This window comes from Henckelia pumila, chromosome 1 (assembly GCF_033568475.1).
Source record: "Henckelia pumila isolate YLH828 chromosome 1, ASM3356847v2, whole genome shotgun sequence".
Classification (NCBI taxonomy): domain Eukaryota; kingdom Viridiplantae; phylum Streptophyta; class Magnoliopsida; order Lamiales; family Gesneriaceae; genus Henckelia; species Henckelia pumila.
In genome coordinates this window covers 133,539,961-133,561,871 of record NC_133120.1, presented here as the reverse complement: position 1 = coordinate 133,561,871, position 21,911 = coordinate 133,539,961, and the positions used below count along the sequence as shown (strand labels likewise).

Sequence of the window (21,911 nt, the reverse complement as noted above, 5' to 3'; positions counted from 1 at the left end):
TTCCTAACTTAAAAGAATTTCTCGGAAAAGTCGGTGCGCTCGATCCTATGAGTTGGTAGGATCGAGCGCGCAAAAATATACAACTTACTGTTTGCAAATTCTCTCGCGCTCGATCCTGTGGGTTGGGAGGATCGAGCACGACTTTTTTCCAGCAAGCAGCGATTTTAAAAAATTCATATCCGGAGATCTAGCCGTTGGATTGAGCTGAAATTTGGACTGCTGCTTCAAAACATCTTGAAATTTGTTTGGAACAGTAGAGATCGGATTTGGACAAATCTAAAATTAAATATGTTTTTCTGATCATTGCTGTTTTGTAATTATTCTCTTATCTCGGCTCTTTCTTCCATCTTTAGTTCCATTTCTTCTCTTTTCCTATATCAAATCACATACAATGATTATGAATTATAACATGAATTTAGTCAATCAAAATACACCTAATCATCACAAATTAACTCAATTAAACATAGGAAATTATCACCACATCAGTTGCTATCATGAATTTGTATCAAACTTAGTTGGTTGGAAAACATGTTAGTTAAACATGTGTATGTATCAACTTTTGAAGCACAAAGGTAGCATTATATGTGTAGATTGAGTTTTGTTGATATAAACTTTGTTTGTATGTATTTTGAGTTGTATGTAAGGGTTGTACATCATGAAACCTTCTTTGACAGCAAAAGAAATCATGTTGGGAAGTTTTCTGCCCGTTTGAGTGCACCTGCGCTGGCCCGAGCGCACCCGCGCCTTTTGTTCTGCCAGGATGAGTGCGGGGGCGCCGGTCCAGGGCGCACCCGTGCCCTGGCAGAACAAAAGTTCTCCCAGGTTGGGCGCGGGGGCGCTGGCATAGGGCGCACCCGCGCCCATATTTTAAAAAAAATTTGTTTTCTTACTTATTTATTTCTTGGTTTGTAATTAATATTGATTTCCCATTAAGAAGAAAGATTAGCACCCGAGGTCCCCACACTTTGTGCTCGCTCGAGCGAGCCACGCGTATAGAGTTTTTAAATTTGGAAACTCTTGCTCGGAAAGGATATTATCTTTTGGGGATCCTTGGACATTTAAATATCGATTTATTCATCAGATTAGGGGTTCCAGAATGCAGAGAACAGAGGAGGCCGCTACTACAACTTGGGAGAAGATTTCTTGTTTTATTCTTCTTTTCTTATTATTCTTAGTTCATGATTAAAAACTTGTTTTGAATCATAATTTGTTTATTTAGTACTCTTTTTTCGATCAAGGACACGTGATTGGGCCAGACAATTTATGTAGAAAACTTGATTGTTTATTTGAGATTTTCAGACTTGATTTTATTTTATTGATTTTCAAATTTATATTTGTCTTGTGAATGATCTGCCAATTATTTTTTTGCATGTTAATCGATTCCAAGTCGACAGAGGAGGTTTTGATTTTGATCACTTTGATAATCAACATATTGTAAAACCGACTAGAAATAGAATTCGATTTCATTGTGCGGTTTGGGTGTAAACTGAATTTTCACCGTTCGTCATGCATTCAAATTTGATTAGAATTACGAAAGATTAATCCGTCAATATTTGAATAGGTTTGATTGTTCTAGAAATAGACCTTTGAACAAGATAGGAGAATTTCCGTAATATAAGATTAAAATCTGAGTCTTTAATTGACTACGTGTTACATAATTTATCTGGTACCTACGTATGTCCTTGATCGAGTTTTTCCCAAATTGAATTTAATCCAAAATCGCTGCTGCGTTTTTATTGAATTGAATTTTATTTTCAATTTAAGTTCTTAGTTTAAAATCTGAATTATCATCACTCTTTTTGATTAGTATAGATTAAGTAGAAATAATTATATTTTGGTAGTCATATTTATACAGTCCATGTGGGTTCGACATCTGATTCTATTCACTATCTATAACTTGACCTGGTATGCTTGCCAGTTGATTTTAATCACACCGATTTTAGTAGTCAAGTTTTTGGCGCCGTTGCCGGGGACTGTTTTGATATCAAAATTTTTATTTCACTTGAGATTAGACTTAATTTTAATTTATTTTATTAAATTCTGAATTCTCTTCTTGCCTTGGTGATTTTCATGTACTATCTGTTGTGCATGCATATAAAGAGACACACCAAAGATCTTCTACCACTCGATTTAGAGATAGAACGCACACTTAGCAGGATTCGGAGAGCTAGGAGAGATATTAATCTGGAACTCGATTCAGAGTCAGAACAAGAGATGGCCGACAACCGTACTGTAGGATCTGATTAGGCCGCCAGTTGAAGGTTATGGATCTAGCATAGTTCGCCCCGCTGTTGAGGCGAACAATTTTGAGCTGAAACCCTCTACTATTCATATGATCCAACTGCAAGCGAGATTTGAGGGCACATCTTTGGAAGGCCCCTACGCTCATCTGGAGTGTTTTCTGTCGATCTGCGACACGTTCAAGGTTAATGGGGTAACATATGATGCAATGCGACTGCGGTTATTCCCATTCTCTCTACAAGGCGAAGCTATGGAGTGGCTAGATGATCTGCCTGCGGGTTCCATCACTACTTGGACCCAACTTGTTCAAAATTTTTTGAACAAGTATTTCCCTCCAACGAAGATGGAAAAGTTGTTCTCTGATATTATCTCGTTCAAACAGAATGAAGGGGAATCTCTTCTTGCGGCAAGGACCAGATTTAAAAAGATGTTGAGGATGTGTCCTCAACATAATCTTACTCAGAGCCAGACTTTTTACAATGGGGCTGATCAGTCGGTTCGATCTATGCTGGATGCTGCTGCTAATGGATGCTTATTCAGGAAGACGCCAGCAGACGCATGGAAGATAATTGGTAACATGGCGGAAAGCAACATTGGGTGGCCGGATGTAAAGAAGGAGAAGAAGGCTGGAGTTCTAGAGGGCAATGCTTTAATGGCCATGAATGCTAAGATCGACGCTCTGACACACCAGATGGCACTTATGAAACAGCTCCAGTTAATCAAATACAGGGAAATAAGCCAGAAAAACAACAGTTGTTTGAAGTTGAAGCGGAAAATTTTGCAGAAAATCAAGGACGACAGCCATACAACTCATACAACAACACTTACAATCAGAACTTACAGAGTCAACCTAAGAAAGAGGTGTAGAAGCCGAGCTTTGAGGAGATAATGATGAAGTACGTGGCTGGTACAGAAGCTCGGTTACAGAATCAAGAAGCAATGTTGCAGAGGTTGGAAACACAAATGGCTCAGATAGCAACACAACTGTCAACCAGGCCAGAAGGGTCGTTGCCTAGCAACACTGAACCAAATCCCAGAGGCGTGCATGCTATCATGGTCATGACTTAAGCACAATCTGAAAAACCTGAGCAGACGGATGAAGAGAAGATTATGGAAAGACCGAAAAATTCAGATTCCAAGAAGGATGTGTGTGCTGAAAATTCCTCCATGGCAGGTAAGAAAGGTAAAACTTCAAAATTTGATGTTAATGCTGATGTTGATATATCTACTTTACCTTTCCCCCATAGAGCTAAGCAGTTATATTTGATTTTCAATTTAAAAAGTTTCTTGAAATTTTCAAGAAACTACATATTTACATGCCTTTTGCAGACGCTTTAGCTCAGATGCCGAATTATGCCAGATTTCTGAAGGATTTACTAAGGAATAAAAAGAAGTTGAATGACGTGATGCAGGTTACACTGAATGAGGGATGCTCGGCGGTGATGCAAAATAAGCTTCCAACCAAATCTCACGATCCAGAGTTAGTGTTGAGATTGAATGATGAGCAATGAGTAGAGCGTTAGAGGATGTTGAAAAGGGAGAGTTAGTGTTGAGATTGAATGATGAGCAAGTTGTATTCCATATGTTTAAGTCGGCTAGTGATAGCTCAAATTTGCTCTGCTGTCAATTTTATTGATGTGATTCATGATGTTGGGGAATGTCAGCAGGTTCAGCTCTCCGAAGGAATTGGTCCCTTGCAAAATATCTATAGAGGTAAAGAAGGCAGTTGCAGGATTGATCAGAGTTTTTCCAAGATGGTGGATAAACCACCTTAAATGTGGCCACTCAAGAGAGGAATATATTCGGGCTATAGACTATAAATTTATCGCTGACTGGGAGGCAACCCAGTGTTCTTTACCTTGCTTTTTAGTTTCTTTTTGCATAGTTTTATTTTTAATTATATTTTATTTTTGTTATTTCTTATGCTAGTTTGCCATGAATGCCGATTCACCCAGTCTGCTACTATCACCTCAAAAGATGTCACTGCTAGAGTGTGAAGATGAATAGAACGATGGAGATGCCAGCGAATTAACCAGGGGAGTTTCAGTTTTCAATTTCATTCTGTTTTTGTTGTTTGTCTTGCATTTCTTCTTTGTTTGTGCATACTGTTTGTGTTTCTAGAGCATTGAGGGCAATGCTTTGGATAAGTATTGGGGGTGTTATTTAGTTTTGTTTCGTTCATCATTGTGTTTTGCATTCATATGATTTCGTTTATTGCATATAGTTTGTAATCAAGCATATCATATTGTTTTGTGTTTGTGTTGTGTGAATAAGGAGAATGATAAATGTTGGCCGATGATGCTGGAGTTGTGAAAAAAAAAAATTTTTGTGAAAATTTTGCTTTTGATTAAACATGAAAAGTTTTTGGTTAAATCGTGAATCTTTTTAAGCATGCATGTTAGACTGGTGTAATGTAGCAAAATAATTGATGAAGTTCGTGTATGTTTGACCATTGCACGACAATAGGTGTTTGTTGATCATGATAGTGTCTTTGGATTCCTGTTGATTGTCTGACATTGCATGTATGATCTTGGGCGCACCTAGAAATTTTTTGAAAAAATTCTTTGAAAAAAAATAAGTTAACTCCATCCGGGTTACGAGAAAGGGATTGAAATCCTAATCTTCTGTTCGTCGCTAAGTATGCGGATTCCATGGGGTTAAATATTTGAAATTTTTAAAAAATAACAATTCCATCCGGGCTTGAAAAATGATTGAAATTCTAATCATTCTTCTATAGCTAAGTTTGCGGGCTAAATGGGATTGTAGCTCCATCCGGGCTATAGACGAGGGGATTGAAATTCTAATCCTATCATAGTTATCCTAAGTCTGCGGGTAATTATTGGGGTTTAAGAAAACCGGATGCAAAATCCGGCGGTGCGTAATTAATCTCAAGAAAGTGCATGTTTTTGTTTGGGATTGTTGAGATGAAAGAGTGATGGATTGTGACACTTACACTGAATGTTCATAGGTTGCTAAGCATTCTTAGGACAGATTCTTTTGAAGTTGCATAAAACTGGAATGACATGGCACACACACACGTTTACGTTAAACTGACAGTGTATTATGGCGATCAGAAGTATTAGTGGTTTTTAGTTTTTGAAGTTGAAACTTATCGAAGGCTATTTTGTTCATGATTCATTTTTACTTGTGTCATTGTTTGCATATTGTTTTTGCATGTCTTGCTCGAGGGCGAGCAAAATTTAAGTATGGGGGTGTTGATAATTGCATTTTGTATGCATTAGTTCGTGATATTTTTATGTTTATTTTGTGTGTATTCATATTGTTTTAGGTGTTTTTATGTGTTTTATTGCATTCATGTGTATTTCACTCTCCGGATTTTATTTGTAGGAAAAATGGTAATTAAAAGAGTTTTGAAGGCAAGATAAGAGAGAAGAAAAAAAAAAGAAAAAAAAAATAAAGAGATTGAAGCGCTAAAGAGAAAGTTAGCTCTAAAAGTTAGCTCTAAAAGTAGTGCTATCGCTCTATCCTACAGCTCAAGAAAAGAAGCGCTATCGCGTATGGAGGAGATGGGAGCAGCGCATGATGAGCTGCGCTATTGGAGATTGAACAAGAGCGATAGCGCATGGGAATAGCAGGTGCCTCGCGCTGTTAAATATTGGAGGAAGAGCTATCGCGCAAGGTTGGAAAAGAAGGAAGTGCGATTGCGTTTCGTGGTTGAACAATCGCGCAAGGAAGCTGTGCAGCTGAATTAACGAGGCAGTCAATCACTCGCTCGAGCGAGAAATACGTGATCAGAAATCCTCGGGGCAGGGAGTTGCTCGCTCGAGCACACTTTGTGCTCACTCGAGCGAGCCACGCGTACAGAGTTTTTAAATTTGGAAACTCTTGCTCGGATGGGATATTATCTTTTGGGAATCATTGGACATTTAAATATCGGTTTATTCATCAGATTAGGGGTTCCAAAATGCAGAGAACAGAGGAGGCCGCTACTACAACTTGGGAGAGAAGATTTCTCATTTTATTCTTCTTTTCTTATTATTTTTAGTTCATGATTAAAAACTTGTTTTGAATCATGATTTTGTTTATTGAGTAGTCTTTCTTTCGATCAAGGCCACATGATTGTGCCAGACAATTTATGTAGAAAACTTGATTGTTTATTTGAGATTTCAGACTTGATTTTATTTTATTGATTGTCAAATTTATATTTGTCTTGTGAATGATCTGGCCAATTATTTGCTTGCATGTTAATTGATTCCAAGTCGACAGAGGAGGTTTTGATTTTGATCACTTTGATAATCAAAATATAGTAAAACCGACAAGAAATAGAATTCGATTTCATTGTGCGGTTTGGGTGTAAACTAAATTTTCACCGTTCGTACGCATTCAAATTTGATTAGAATTACGAAAGATTAATCCGTAAATATTTGAATAGGTTTGATTGTTCTAGAAATATACCTTTGAACAAGATAGGAGAATTCCCGTAATATAAGATTAAAATCTTAGTCTTGAATCGACTACTTCTTACATAATTTGTCTGGTACCTACGTGTGTCCTTGATCGATTTTTTCCCAAATTGAATTTAATCCAAAATCTCTGCTGCGTTTTTATTGAGTTGAATTTTATTTGCAATTTAATTTTTTAGTTTAAATTTTGAATTTTCATCACTCTTTTTGATTAGTCTAGATTAAGTAGAAATAATTATATTCTGGTAGTCATATTTATACATTCTCTGTGGGCTCGACATCTAATTCTATTCACTATCTATAACTTGACCTGATACGCTTGCTAGTTGATTTTAATCACACCGATTTTAGCAGTCACATACCGATAAGTAAATTAATTAATATTAAATTCATATTCGTTGGAATGACGGACAGGTCAGTCACCCCGCACACTACCCTAATGTTTGGTTGAGGGATAAAATAAATAATACATAGACAAGTAATGTAATATAATAAAAATAAATAAGAAATGATAGTTAATATAATATTGGATTTTATTGATAAATTATAGTTTATTTTATTTGATTGATTAAATTTTAATATAAAAATATTAAATGACTATTTTTTCCTTTTAACATTAAATAGAATATAAATAATATTATTTATAAGGGATAATATAGTAATTTAAATTCAATGATTTGATTGATGTAAGATAAATTATTACTGATTTGATTGATGTAAAATCAATAATTAATAGATGGATAAATAATATGATGAGAAGAACGTGAGATTGGATGAGATAAATTATACATTTATTAATAATAATGTGTACCAAACGGTACCTTAAGTGTACTACTTGGGAAACTGTCAGCAACACGTGGCACTACATGAAATTTTTTGCAACAAACAGATTGAATGTTTAATCTCTCCTTTAAATAGTATTGATATTTGAAGTTTGAAGCTGCTCGAATTCTTGATTACAAATGCATAAACTAACTATGCTGATTACTGAGCTTATCTGCCGAAGTTATTGCAAGAAAATTCTAAAGAATCACACAACTTATTAGTTTTTATCTGATCATTAAGGATCACTGGTGTGCTTTAGAATTCGTTCTGAAATACTTTGTAATTGTGAGAATGAGTCCTTCTGCACAAATTGTTAAGAGAATAGGCCAAGATTGGAATTGAGTGTAAGTCCAAATCGAATCGGGCAGCTATAAATTGCTTGTAATTTTCAAAGTGTTCTTGTGAATATCCTTCTAAAAACTGAAGAAGGTGATATGTATAAAGATTACACCACCTTCGAAATTCAACAAACATCTGCTGAGTATTTTTTTTTCGAATCTATTTACTAACAATTATATGTGTTTGCCTATTCATTGTCCCAACAATTACTTGGTTTAGTTTGACTGCAAGTCTATTGCAACACTTTGATTTATATCAGTTGACTTGTTTCAGCGGCTAAAGTTGAGATAAAGAGATTGAGTTTTGTAAATCCAGACCAATCCATTCGAAAATTTTGCTAGGTGTTTACTCCCCAAACTCTCTCTCTCTCCCCAACTACTTAACTCTAATAAGTGGTATCAGAGCAACTTTATCCCAACCTATGAAACTTGATATTACAATGACTTTATTATGAAAATCCCTATATTATCTAAAGAAGATTTTGATGTCTGGAAAATTAGGATGAAAGCTCATCTTGGTGCTCAAGATGATGATATGTGATATAACATCACAGATGGACCGATCACGATCATGAAAGCCAATATAGCAGTAGTCATCATTGAAGGTGCACCTCAAACAATTGAAAAACAAAGAAGTGAGTCTGAAGACAAGAGGAAGGAAAACTTGGACCACGTGGCTAAAGATATTTTTTCAAAAATCTTGACAAAAACACATTTAGCGAAATAAAAATGTGCTCATTAGCTAAAGAAATTTGGGAAAAGATCATTCAACTCTGTGAAGGGAAATATCAAACAAAGAGAAAAGGTTTCTTGTTGTCGTGCAGAAATATGAAAATATGAAGATGAAGGTGGAGAGTCTGAGCTACTTTAATGAATGGTTTAACAACGTGGTAATTGAGCTAAGAAGCCTCGACAAAGAATATTACAAGAGGGACGTAGCTGTCAAGGTGATGAGGTCTCTGTCGAGAGAATGAGATGTCAAAACCATAATCATGAGAAATTCAAAATATCTAAATAAAATGGAGTTGCACAAATTGTTTGCCGATTTAAAATCTTATGACTTTTGAGTTGGAAACAATAATTGGTGAAGAGTCTACCTCGAATGTGACTAAGGTTTTAGCTGCAACCTCTGTCGAAACTGTATCAACATCAGAAAGGTCTGCCGATCAATTAAGCAAGATGATATGTCCTTGTTTGTGAATAAATTTGGAAAATTCTTAAGGAATAATCAAGGGAAGTTCAACTCTAGCCGGATGCAACACTACAAGAATAACTCTAAGAAGAATCACAATGTCTGCTTCAATTTTGGAAAAAAAGGACCATGGTGTCACCATGAGAAATTTCCCAGGGGGTCACCCATCCTATAATTGCCACGTCAAGCATGCTTAACTTTGGAGTTCTTATGTGATGAGCCCCCGAAAAGAAGATGCACCTTCGTGATATGAGTGGTACATAACAAAAATTTTTTACCTCTCATTCCGGTGTGGGATCGGTTCATTCATGTCACCTGTCTCCCAGTCATTGGTGGGGTTTTCATCTTTCAGGTATTAACCACCCATATTGCAGACCATATACCACCCTAGGAAATTTGGCTTCGGGTGTCGCATGCCCATCAACTTCCTCTTGGTACGTCTCCAAACCACACCGTACTAGGAGAGGCCAAGCTCCAATACCACTTGTGTTGAGGAACTTAAGTTTTGGTGTTTTCACAAAATTAAGTCAAATGCATATCAAAACTGCATCACTGAACTGAATCAGTTAAGTCAGTTCAGTAAACTGCTCTCGCACCTAAACTTCTATAAATTGAAATAGTTTACTTACCTAGACTGATTAGTCAAGAATTTGGACACACTAAACTTCTCAAGTTGCTAAACTGCTTATAGTACTGAACTACTTTCAAACTTGTAGATTAGTCTACCTATTTTCCATAAAACTGCTCTCGTCAAACAACTGAAGTTCACGCAGACAGTTTACTAACAGTCCATGAATATTCAGTTGTAGATCAGTTTACATATTTGCCACAAAACTACTCTCATCAGTCAACTGAAGTTTGCACAGACAGTTTACCAACATTCCAAGAATATTCACTTGTAATTCAGTCTACCTATTTTCCAGAAAACTGCTCTTGTCAGTCAACTGAAGTTCGCGCAGACAATTTGCCAACATTTCAGGAATATTCGGTTGTAAGTTAGTCTATCTCAGCGGATAAAGCCTTCCGTACACTGACACTGTGCAACAACCTCCACGCACTCTGATTATACTATTGCGGTAGAGAATGATGATGTGGCAATACAAACAATAGAACAAAAAGAATTTGAAGATATCAGATAATATTTAAAATTTTGACCGTTGGCACCCAAGCCTATAAATAGGCCTCAAGATTTGTAGTAGCTCGGTCCCATTTTATAAAATTAATTTGGTTAAAAAGTTTAGAATTAATAAAAACATGATTAAGGGATTTAATTATATAAAACGGAACAAGAAATCGGATCCAGAATATCCAAAAATGGTTAATGGGATTATTTCGACTTGGGTGGTTCGAAAGGTCCGAACCCAATGCTTTGTAGAGTTCGGAGGGTCCAAAGGGTTCAAAAGGGGCAAAGGAGTTCGGAAGCTCTGGGGAGATCGGAACGTCCGAAGTATGATCTGAGCTTCCGATCGTAGTTAGGTCATGCACATTTGTGACGTGTCATTGAAGTTTGAACACGAAGTTGCATGCATGGGATCGGAACTTCCGAAGTAGGGATCGGAGCTTTGATCGTGGCAGTTTAGAATGTGGCATGCATGCGGAGATCGGAACGTCCGATCGAGAGTTCGGAGCTTCTGATATCTGTCGATAAATAGGGGGTATGAACTTTAAATTTTTGCACCAATCCCACTTCCTCTCTCTCGTGTTCTGAGTAGTATTGAGGGTTTTCAGCCTACTTTATCAAGGGGCGGACCTTGGTAAAGCGTCTCTGGGGTCATAGCGGAGTTGTGCCCAAGTTTTGGGACTATCGACATCAGCAGGCTGACGACGGACGCAGGTATAGTCCGAGATCCCTATTAAAATTAAGAAGTATCTATTGGCTTAGCTAAGGCTATTAGAGCATTATGAGTAACACGTGATTATCTTGAACTGTAGTGATGGAATATAGATGCTGAGACATCTAGGATATTTATTAGGGTACGAAAGTACTGTTCGAGATACCCTTACTGAGTATGCATATATTATGTGTTGCATTTTTTATATGGCATAATTTTATCAGCATATATTATGTCACGCTATTATGTTTCATGCACGATCATCTTGAGCTTGTACCCTTGTAATATCCTGTAATAGGGTTCTTACCCTATATTTTTAGTGGATGGTTGGACACGTAGATTCGTGATCAAGTCACCTATATCCATTGTTGTGTATGTGAGCCACCTCCTGGTACGACAAAACATAATGATACATACCTAGGGTCCGAGTCTATTCTTGACCTTGAGTTTTTGTACCCGTACATTTGCATTCATGTTCATATAGTATTTGTATACTCATACTCTCGTACTGAGTATAGTTTACTCGCGTCCATGTTTTTGTGTTTCTTGGACACCCCATTCAACTGGGCAGTTGTAGGTAGTTCTTCCGGGGATTTGGAGATTAGGTGGTGATCAAGGCAGGATTGCAGAGTTAGCCATTAGGTTTTACTTTACTTTTATTAAGTTAATTCGATTGGGTTGTATTTATTTGGGTTTATTTATCGGTTTTATTATGTCGGTTCAGTATTTGGAATTAATTCCAAAGTTGCACTGATTATGTTTATTTTAGAAGTTTAATTGCATGCTTAAGTTTCTGATTAGTAGGTTATCACGGTGTGGGTCACTACATTTATGGTATCAGAGCATGCAATAGGATTCTTGGGACATAGTGTTGACATGTTGGTTATCCTTTGTAGATTACGTATTGGATTCGATGACAATAGAAGTAACAGGAATTGGAATAGCAAGACTCTTAGGCTTTTCCAAGATCGCCATCACCAAGATTTGCGTCAGAAACTCGCCTTATGTGGATCTAAACAAGATTGAGCTGAAAGGAAAGATCTAGTTTTGAACTTCAGGCACTTTTTGGGTTGGTTGGAATGCATGGGACACTGTAGTTTATTCATCTTTGACCAAGGAAGACACCCTGAATATTCTTCACTAGTAGTTGGAGAAATTATCAGAATACCCTGCGAAGAGAATGCCTCATGTGATCCGGGCAAATATGGTAGGTTAATAAAATCTTTTAGATCTTGTGAGGAAAGAGGGTTCGACAGCATTCGATGAAGACCTTTGACTGAAGAAGGACGGAAACCTCGCGTTTAAGATTAGTAGATGGAATGAAAGATTTTCGCATTTAGTCAGATTGTAATATTTGATGTATTGGTAAATAATATCTTTGCACATCCTTCAGTGTGATTCAATTTGAATTTGTAACAAGAATTGTACAACACTTGGATTTATCTGATGGTACTTGGTTGTTCTATTTTGGTACTGTAACAAGTTGTATTGAATTTGGTTTTGGGATTAAAAGGAATTCAGAGTTGGATTATTCTAATTGATTGGTTCAGTGAAATTCAACAATTGTGACTCATAAGTTTATTGAGTAATTTGATTATAGGTATCCGACATGATTAGTTCTAGGTGTTTTCCTAGAATTTTCGGTAAATTGATTGACCTCAAAGTTTGAGCCAGGGATGATGTGTTTCATCAGGGGTATGATTCATACTAGTTTATTGTATGATTTTGTTATAGGCAGTTATCAATAGACCAGTTGAGTGGATTCAACTTCGTTAGGTTGTTGACAAGTGATGATGAGTTTCATCGAGGCATTATACCAAGTACTATGGAATGTAAGAATTAATTAACTAGACGGAGAGGAAACGCGAACCTATGCCAGCATTACTCTGAAAACCTTTCGTGTTTCAAGGGAGGATGTGTTTGGGGGAGGCTACCTTAGTCTAGTGGTTTTGCAATAGTCACAGAAATAGTATAGTTATTAGTCATTTGGATTCTCTCGTAAGAAATATATTTTGATACCAGATTTAGTATAAAAAATTAGTTATCATCTGAATTAATTGTCAGAGATACATACTAAGAATTTATGTTGTCAAAATAGTCTTTGAATGGATATTCCTCGACGAGTGATCGTTGTGAACAGATAGGTTATGCATTTGTTATTGGGATTTAAGTAGATGGATAAATCTAGTATGTGGACATATTAATACCAATAATCATTTTAGATTATCGTCTGACTTCGTCAGAGATATAGAATGAGGTATTCTTGTGATAAATTATCCAAGGTAGTTGATGATTATTTAATTGGAATTAGTCCAAGGCTACGTATGAAATGTAATGCTCATTTCTGATTGGACAGCAACAAATTTGGTAATAGATCCAGATTGGTACATGATCAGTGTCAGTGATTTCTATTGGTTATTGTCTGACTATGTTAGAGATAGGTAAAATGAACTCAGTATTGGGAATCTTGCGATTTCAAGTGTATGGGATTAGACGACTTCTTTAATATAACTCAGATATTAGAATTTTATGATCAGCAGTTTATGTTCTAAGTGATCGAGAATTGATTAGTGGTTACTTAACTTGATTGATATTTTTTGGCTAATTTTAAGTCGCAGTGGATAAATATCAGGAGATGATATCATCAAATCCGATGAGTATAGATTTGTAGTCAGGTAATGAGATATTGTGGATCTTGAGGCAAGTATGATAGTTCTGTGAGCCTGTAGTGATTAGGGACTTAGCCATTTGATGTTACCTCAAAAAGATGTTTAGATCCATGACCGCTTAATTCGGTATTTACTAGCAAGTGCACTAGGTCAAGTAATAGTAAAGTGGATAGAGAGTCCAAGTATCGATCCCACAGGGACTGTTGTCAATTCTCAAGATTTAATTATTTTACTTAATCTAGACAAAATAGTAGAATGGATTTTGAATTAAATAAAATAAGAATATAAAATAAAAATTGTTTAAGAAATAAGAATAAAAATAACTGAAGATAAAAATAATTAAAACAAAGACAACCAAGACAAACGTAGGTACCGAACAAATCATATAACAGGTAGTCAATTCAGGACTCAGATTTAATCTTAATTCACCAGAATTCTCCAAATTTGTTCAAAGAACTATTTCTAGAACAATCAAACCTATTCAAATATTGATGAACTAATCTTTCATAATTCTAATCAAATTTGAATGCATTAAATATTTGTGAAAATTCAGTTTACACCCAAACCGCACACTGAAACCGAATTCTATTTCTAGTCGATTTTACAATATGTTGATTATCAAAGTGATCGAAATCAATACCTCCTCTGTTGACTTGAAATCGATTAACATGCAAGCAAACAATTGATCATACTATTCACAAGACAAATATAAATCTGACAATCAATAAAATAAAATCAAGTCTGAAAAATCTCAAACAAACATCCAAGTTTTCTACATGAATTTGTTCGGCTCAATCACGCAGTCTTGGTTGGAAATAAACTACTCAATAATTAAAAAAATAATCAAAAATAAAAATAAGAAGAATAAAAGAAAAGAGAAATCTTCTCTCCCAAGCCTTGTAGCCGCCTCCTCTGTGTTGTCTGCCTTCTGGAACTTCAGAACCCTCAAAAATATGTAATATCTTCTATATAAATGGTCCGAAACGCCTACCAATTAATTTCCTTTCAAAACAAGGAATTTTTGGAACAAATATGATGCCAGAACACGCGCGCGCGCGCCTGGAGAAGCCTCGCGTGCGCGCAACATTAAAAAACAGAGTCTGAACCAGCAACTCGCGCGCGCGTGAGCTCCATTCTCGCGCGTGCGCAGTACAAAATATCTGCAGCGAGCGACGATTTTGAAAAAATTTATATCTCAAGATCTAGCCATCGGATCGAGCTGAAATTTGGACAGAAGCTTCAAAACATCTTGAAATTTATTCTGAACAAGGGAGATCAGATTTGGATGTTTCAAAAATGAAATTTGATTTTTTGAACAAAGCTGCTCCGTAATTCACTCTTCAACAATTCATTTTCCTACAAAATTAACCCGAGGAGTGAAATACACACACATGTACTAAAACACATAAAAATAAATAAAAACAATATGAATGCACACAAAATAGATAAAAATCCATCACGAAATAATGTACACAAAATGCACTTATCAATCCACATGGATTGTTGATATTTAGAATTCCTTAGATCTTGGGATATATATTGGGAATGCTTATGCTAGAAATTTCATAATTGTCTTCTACCTAAGGAGAATAGTTGAAGATTCAACCCTAGTTTACATATGTAATGTTGACCCTGATTTGCTATGGTGATGACACTTGTCAGCAATAAGATGAACAGATCAGTATGGACAGAGATTTTGTGGTCGAATAATTTGATTTTACTCAGCCATGAATGTGACTCAGTCATAATGTGTTTCTAAGAAAATCTGTTGCAAGACATAGATATTGGAAACCAGTATCAGACAAGGTAAGTATTTTTTTTAATCAGAAAAGGTTGACTCGATTTTGTACCTATCTTGATACCAGAGGTTGTCAACTGTAAAACCCCGAAAATATTTAATTTTAATCTGAGAATATTTAATTTGAGAATTTTTGAGTTTAGATTTAAATTCTAATATTCTTAAATTATTTAGGATTGAAATTGAATTAAAAGGTTGACCTAAGACTGAATTTCAAATAGTGAAGAATCCAGGGGCTAGAATGCAATTTCCTTACCTTGGTGGATTACACATGGCTTGAGAATATGTATTCACGTGTATATACATGTAGAACATCATAATTATCATCTTCTTCAGCAGCAAGGTCGAGAGCTTCAATATTTTCAAACAAGTTGATCTTTTAATCTTTAATCTCTCAAGATCCGGCCGTTCGATTAATCCGAGCATAGTTCCACGATCCTTGCAAGAAGAGCTTCGATTTGATGTAAGTATGATGTTATTAGCTATTTTTGCTGTGTTTTCAGACTTGAAAATAGGGGATATCGAGCTCGAGCCTCCGTCTTCGAACCGGGATTGAATTGGCTAAGGTTTGTGAAGTTGTAGCTTTGAAGATTGAATAACTTAAGCAGATTTTGATTGATACGTGTTCTTGTTGTAGTTTTCAGATTTGAAGCACTCAAGAATCAAGAAAAGAGAAGGTATAAGATGACATCGATAGAAAGGGATTTGATACTCGAGATAGAGGATTCTCGAGTTGTCCCGTGAAATCACATACTTGTTTACTTATTAATTGCCCTAAGAATAATATTAACAACCCGAGGCGCCACAATAGGTGGTATCAGAGCGAATTTTGCTCTTGGACCAAGATAAAAGTGAGTGAGCGGGATAGATCGAGTCTTTTCGATTGATTTACTTACTCTTAAAGCATGTTTATAATTTGAACTGATTTACAGCTTTTAGAACTACATGCTTACCTGGTTATCTGAAGTGATTGGAAGCCTGTATTGACTGACAATGAATCAGAACATCACTTTTATGTATGCTAATCAGAGTAGGATTAAGACAGAATTGTGCCTATGATATATTGATGAATTGTGCACTAATCTGTTTGATTATCAGATATGCCTCGATGACCGATTACGAGACAGACAGGCACAGTTCCTCTGTCGAACAGGCAAATGTAGCACCGACAGTGCCACAAGCAACAGAAATTCCTAGAACTTAACAGGGTAGTACTTCCAAAGATATGATGGATGTGACTGCCACTCCGATGGAAACTCTTTTAAAAATATTTCAGTCCTTTAAACCGCCAACATTGAAGAGAACTGATAATTCTGTTGACTGCTCAGTTGTTTGAATCCCTTGATTATTCAGACAATCACCGTTTCAAACTTGTTGTAAACCAAATACATGACTTCGCAAAAGGTTGGTGGATAGCAGCAAAGAAATCATTGGAGAATCGAGGTACGATCGTTATCTGGTCTGTATTTAAAACTGCTTTTTATCAACGATTCTTCCCAGTTTCCTATATAAAAGAAAAATGAGCAAAGTTTGCTAGTCTGCAACAAGGGCAGTTGAACATCAAAGAATATGTTGCCAAGTTCACGAATCTGCTGAAATTCGCTCCCCATATAGCAGACAATGATGAAGCTCAAGCTGATCAGTTTATAAATGGCTTGAATTCGGATGTCTTCACTTTAGTGAATGTTGGACGACCAAATAACTTTGTCGATGCCCTTAATCGTGCAAAGGGAATAAAAGCTGGTATATTGAGACAGAGAGGAGCACAGTTTGTACCACCGCCAGCTAGATCATCTCTGGATCAGCCACAGATTCCACCACCACCACCTAGATTCGAGGGAGGAAGTGGTAGTAGCAGAAGAGATTTCTTCAGAGCTAAAGGGAAGCAGTTTAAGAAAGTATGTAGCAGTTCTTCTAGCTCTAGTGGACAAAGAAAGTTCAAGTCTGGATAGAGTTCAGGTTCCTATGGAGTATACTGCAACAAATGTGGAGGTCATCATGTCAGCGAACAATGTAGAGGTGTATTTGGCAGTTGTCATATTTGTAATCAGACGGGACATTTTGTGAGAATCTGCCCACAACGTGGTTCTGGAAGTTCACAAGGTGTTGGATCATCTAGATCAGTGACTTAGTCAGAGAGGCAATCATCTTCAGTTCATTCTTTCCAGCCCCAGCCACCATCATAGAGTCAAGTAGGAGGAATCTAGAAAATGATTCTACCTCCTAGGAAACAAGCTCGAGTCTTTGATTTGACTGAGGAGCAGGCTCAAGCAGCACTTGATGACATAATAGCAGGTACTTATTCTCTTTGTAGTTATAATGCTTATGTGCTAGTCGATAGAGGTGCATCACACACGTTTATTTCTGAACAATTTGCTATATCACATGATTTGCCTATTGAGCCATTAGCTACTGTAGTCTCTATCTCTTTACCTTTGGGGAAAGTTATAGTATCTGTGAAATCTGTCAAAAATTGTATACTACAGTATGAAGGCAATGTGATTGAGATAGACTGTATTGTGCTTGGTTTGTCAGACTTTGGTTGTATTATCGACATAGACATGTTAACCAAGTACAGTGCTATAGTTGATTGCTTTCAGAAGGTTGTGAGATTCAGATTAGGGATGGCTGATGAATGGAAGTTTTATGGTAAAGGTTCACGAGCTAGAATCTCTTTGATATCTGTATTGTCTATGACTCACTTATTGCAGAAAGGAGCAGAAGGATTCCTTATCTATGCTATAGATGTACTGAAAACTAGCCCGAAATTGGCAGATTTGCCAGTAGTTAGTGAATTTGTTGATGTCTTTCCTGATGAGATCACAGGATTTCCTCCAATTCGAAAGGTAGACTTTAGTATAGAACTGATGTCAGGTACGCAACCGATATCGAAAGCTCCTTACCGAATGACACCAGTTGAATTGAAAGAACTGAAAGAACAGCTGGAAGATATTCTGGCTAAAGGGTACATTAGACCAAGCGTTTCTCCTTGGGGAGCTCCAGTGCTATTTGTACGAAAGAAGGACGGATCGATGAAACTTTGCATCGACTATCGGCAACTGAATAAATCAACAGTAAAGAATCGATATCCTTTGCCTAGAATAGATGATTTGTTTGATCAGTTGCAGGGTTCTTCAGTATATTCCAAAATCGATATGAGGTTTGGTTATCATCAGTTGCGATTGCGAGATGAGGATATCTCAAAGACTTCTTTCAGAACAAGGTATGGTAATTATGAGTTCATTGTTATGCCTTTTGAATTGACCAATGCTCCCGCAGTTTTTATGGGACTGATGAATAGAATATTTCAGAGATATCTTGACGACTTTGTTATTATTTTCATTGACGATATTCTGATTTATTCGAAGAATATGTGTGATCATGCTGAACATCTAATAATTGTATTAAAAACTTTGAGAACAGAGAAATTGTTGATTAGAATCAAAGAAGCGCAGAAATCAGTTTTGAGTATTCAGAAATCGATTGAGATGGTCAGATCAGGGCATCAATCTAAACATCAGGTCATTGCTGATGATGTTTTATATGCGAATAACAGACTTATTGTTCCAGATGTTTCTGATTTGAGACATCAAATATTGAAATAAGCTCATTGTAGTAGATTCTGTATTCATCCCGGTGGCAGAAAAATGTACAATGATTTGAAAAATCAGTATTGGTGGAAACAAATGAAGTCTGATGTTGTATCTCGATGTTTGAATTTCCAACAGGTGAAGGCTGAAGAAAAAAACCAGGTGGTTTATTGCACAACTTGTTTATTCCAGAATGGAAGTGGGATCACATTTTTATGGGTTTCGTTACGAAGTTACCGCGTTCATCCAGAGGTTGTGATGCCATTTGGGTGATTATTGATAGATTGACAAAATTAGTGTTCTTCATTCCGTACAAAATGACGTATAAACATGATCAGATGGCAGATATGTACGTCAGAGAAGTGGTAAGATTGCACGGTGTGCCTAAATCTATCGTTTCTGACAGAGACCCTAGATTTACAACACATTTTTGGCACAGCCTGCAACAAACTTTAGGTACTCGATTACATCTGAGTACTGCATATCATCCTTAAACTGACAGATAATCAGAATGAACTATTCAAACACCTGAGGATATGCTTAGAGCTATAGTGCTAGACTTTGGCACTAATTGGCAAGATTCGTTACCACTTGCTGAATTTTCATATAACATGTACAACAGCTATCAAACGAGCATTGACATGGCTCCATTTGAAGCGCTGTAGGAAAGAAGTGTAGATCACCTCTCTAGTGGGATGATATCTCATAGGCACCTGATATTGGGCCTGATATGATTCAAGAGATGACAGAGAAAGTGAGGCTGATCTAGAAAAGAATGAAAACAGCTCATGATCGACAAGCCAAATATGTGAATATCAGACGTAGACCGTTGTTTTGATCAGGGAGACAGAGTATTCTTAAAGATTTCTCCTTTCAGAGGTACAGTCAGATTTGGCAAGCGAGGAAAGTTGTCTCCACGATTCATAGGTCCTTATGAGATTCTCGCAAAGATAGGCGATCTTGCCTATAGACTTGCGTTACCTCCATCTTTATCTGGAATACATGATGTCTTTCATGTATCTATGTTGCGGAAGTATCAGCCTGATATTTCTCATATTCATCAACCTGATGAAGCTGAACTTGACAAGACTCTGAGCTATTTTGAGAAGCCGATTCAGATACTTGATCAGAAAGAAAAGCAACTCCGAAACAAGACTATTCAGTTTGTCAAAGTTCAGTATAGTCGACATGGCATTAAAGAAGCTACTTGGGAGACTGAATCAGACATGAGACAGAGATTTCCAGAGTTATTTCACTGATGTGAGTCTTATTCAGTTTTTCTATTATTTCTTTATCTTATGTGCATACAGATTACATGAGATTTCGAGGACGAAATCAGTTCCTAGAGGGGGAGAATTGTAAAGCCCCGAAAATATTTAATTTGAGAATTTTGGAGTTTAGATTTAAATTCTAATATTCTTAAATTATTTAGGATTGAAATTGAATTAAAAAGTTTGACCGAGGACTGAATTGCAAATAGTGAAGAATCCAGGGGCTAGAATGAAATTTCCTTACGTTGGTGGATTACACATGGCTTGAGAATATGTATTCACGTGTATATACATGTAGAACATCATAATTATCATCTTCTTCAGCAGCAAGGTCGAGAGCTTCAATATTTTCAAACAAGTTGATCTTTTAATCTTTTATCTCTCAAGATCCGGCCGTCCAATTAATCCGAGTATAGTTCCACGATCCTTGCAAGAAGAGCTTCGATTTGACGTAAGTATTTTGATGTTCCAGCATGTGTTGAAAGTTGAGAATTTTGGAAAAATCAGATATGATTGTATGTTGTTTTTCTTGAGATTATACTTATTGTTTTCTCAAAGTCAGATCGAAGAACGGACAACTTTATTTGTTATGAAATTACAGAATGTATTTAGAAATTTATAGCTGCTGATATGGTGGTATATGATGATATTGTGCTGGTTTAAGATGTATATGAAGTTGTTATGAATGATAGATTGGTTAGATTTTTGTTTCGGTTACCGATTTCGTACCGTTACGCCGCCGGTTCAAGAATTTGATAGAGTTTGAATTCTTGTGATTGAGCTGTGAATGAAGTGAGTTCTTGCTAATGTTATTAGCTATTTTTGCTGTGTTTTCAGACTTCAAAACAGGGGATATCAAACTCGAGCCTCCGTCTTCGAACCGGGATTGAATTGGCTAAGGTTTGTGAATTTTTAGCTTTAAAGATTGAAGAACTTGAGCAGATTTTGATTGATATGTGTTCTTGTTATAGTTTTCATATTAGAAGCACTCAAGAATCAAGAAAAGAGAAGCTATAAGATGACATCGATAGAAAGGGATTTGATACTCGAGATAGAGGATTCTCGAGTTGTCCCGTGAAATCACATACTTGTTTACATATTAATTTCCTTAAGAATAAGATTAACAACCCAAGGCCCCACAAACCCAGTAATCTAAGACTAGACTAGATAAATGATATGAGCTTATCATAGAATGTCATTCTTGAATAATGGTATTAGAGTATGATACTCAGGAATCTCTGCAATTTTTTTGAGTTTATCATCGACAGGTTTTGATCTAGCAGGATAGCATCAAATGATTAGTAATGAGAAAAGGATAGTAGCTGTGTGGGGACCTCGGGTTGCTAATCTCGTCTTAAGGACAATTAACGATTAATCACAATTAATCATATCATTAAAGAGTAAACTAAAACAAAAGAGCAAAACAAAAATTGTTTTTTTAAAACTTCAACCCCTCGCTCGATCGGTCAAATCCTACCGATCGAGCGAGCACAAAAGTTCAAGTCTCGGGTTCCAGCCAAAACAGGCCTCGCTCGATCGGTCAAATCTTACCGATCGAGCGGGCATGCTCTGTTCGAAAAATCAGCAGAATTGCTCTTGTTTTGTTGCTGTCAAAATTTGATTCCAAGCATTCTTAACTGCAACTCATCAATCCAATACATGTTATTTCAAGTCTAAAACATGTATACATATGTAAATCAAGTCTAATAACCATGTCATATATTTATACAT

The 21,911-nt window shown here is 36.4% G+C and overlaps 1 protein-coding gene across 1 annotated transcript; it reads left to right on the top strand.

Annotated features, from left to right (window-relative positions):
* Positions 1-17,529: 17,529 nt before the first annotated feature.
* LOC140874037 (uncharacterized) lies at positions 17,530-21,197 on the top strand. Its single transcript, XM_073277317.1, has 2 exons — positions 17,530-18,165; positions 21,018-21,197. The coding sequence occupies exons 1-2, from the start codon at positions 17,530-17,532 to the stop codon at positions 21,195-21,197; spliced, it is 816 nt and encodes a 271-aa protein (XP_073133418.1).
* Positions 21,198-21,911: the final 714 nt, after the last annotated feature.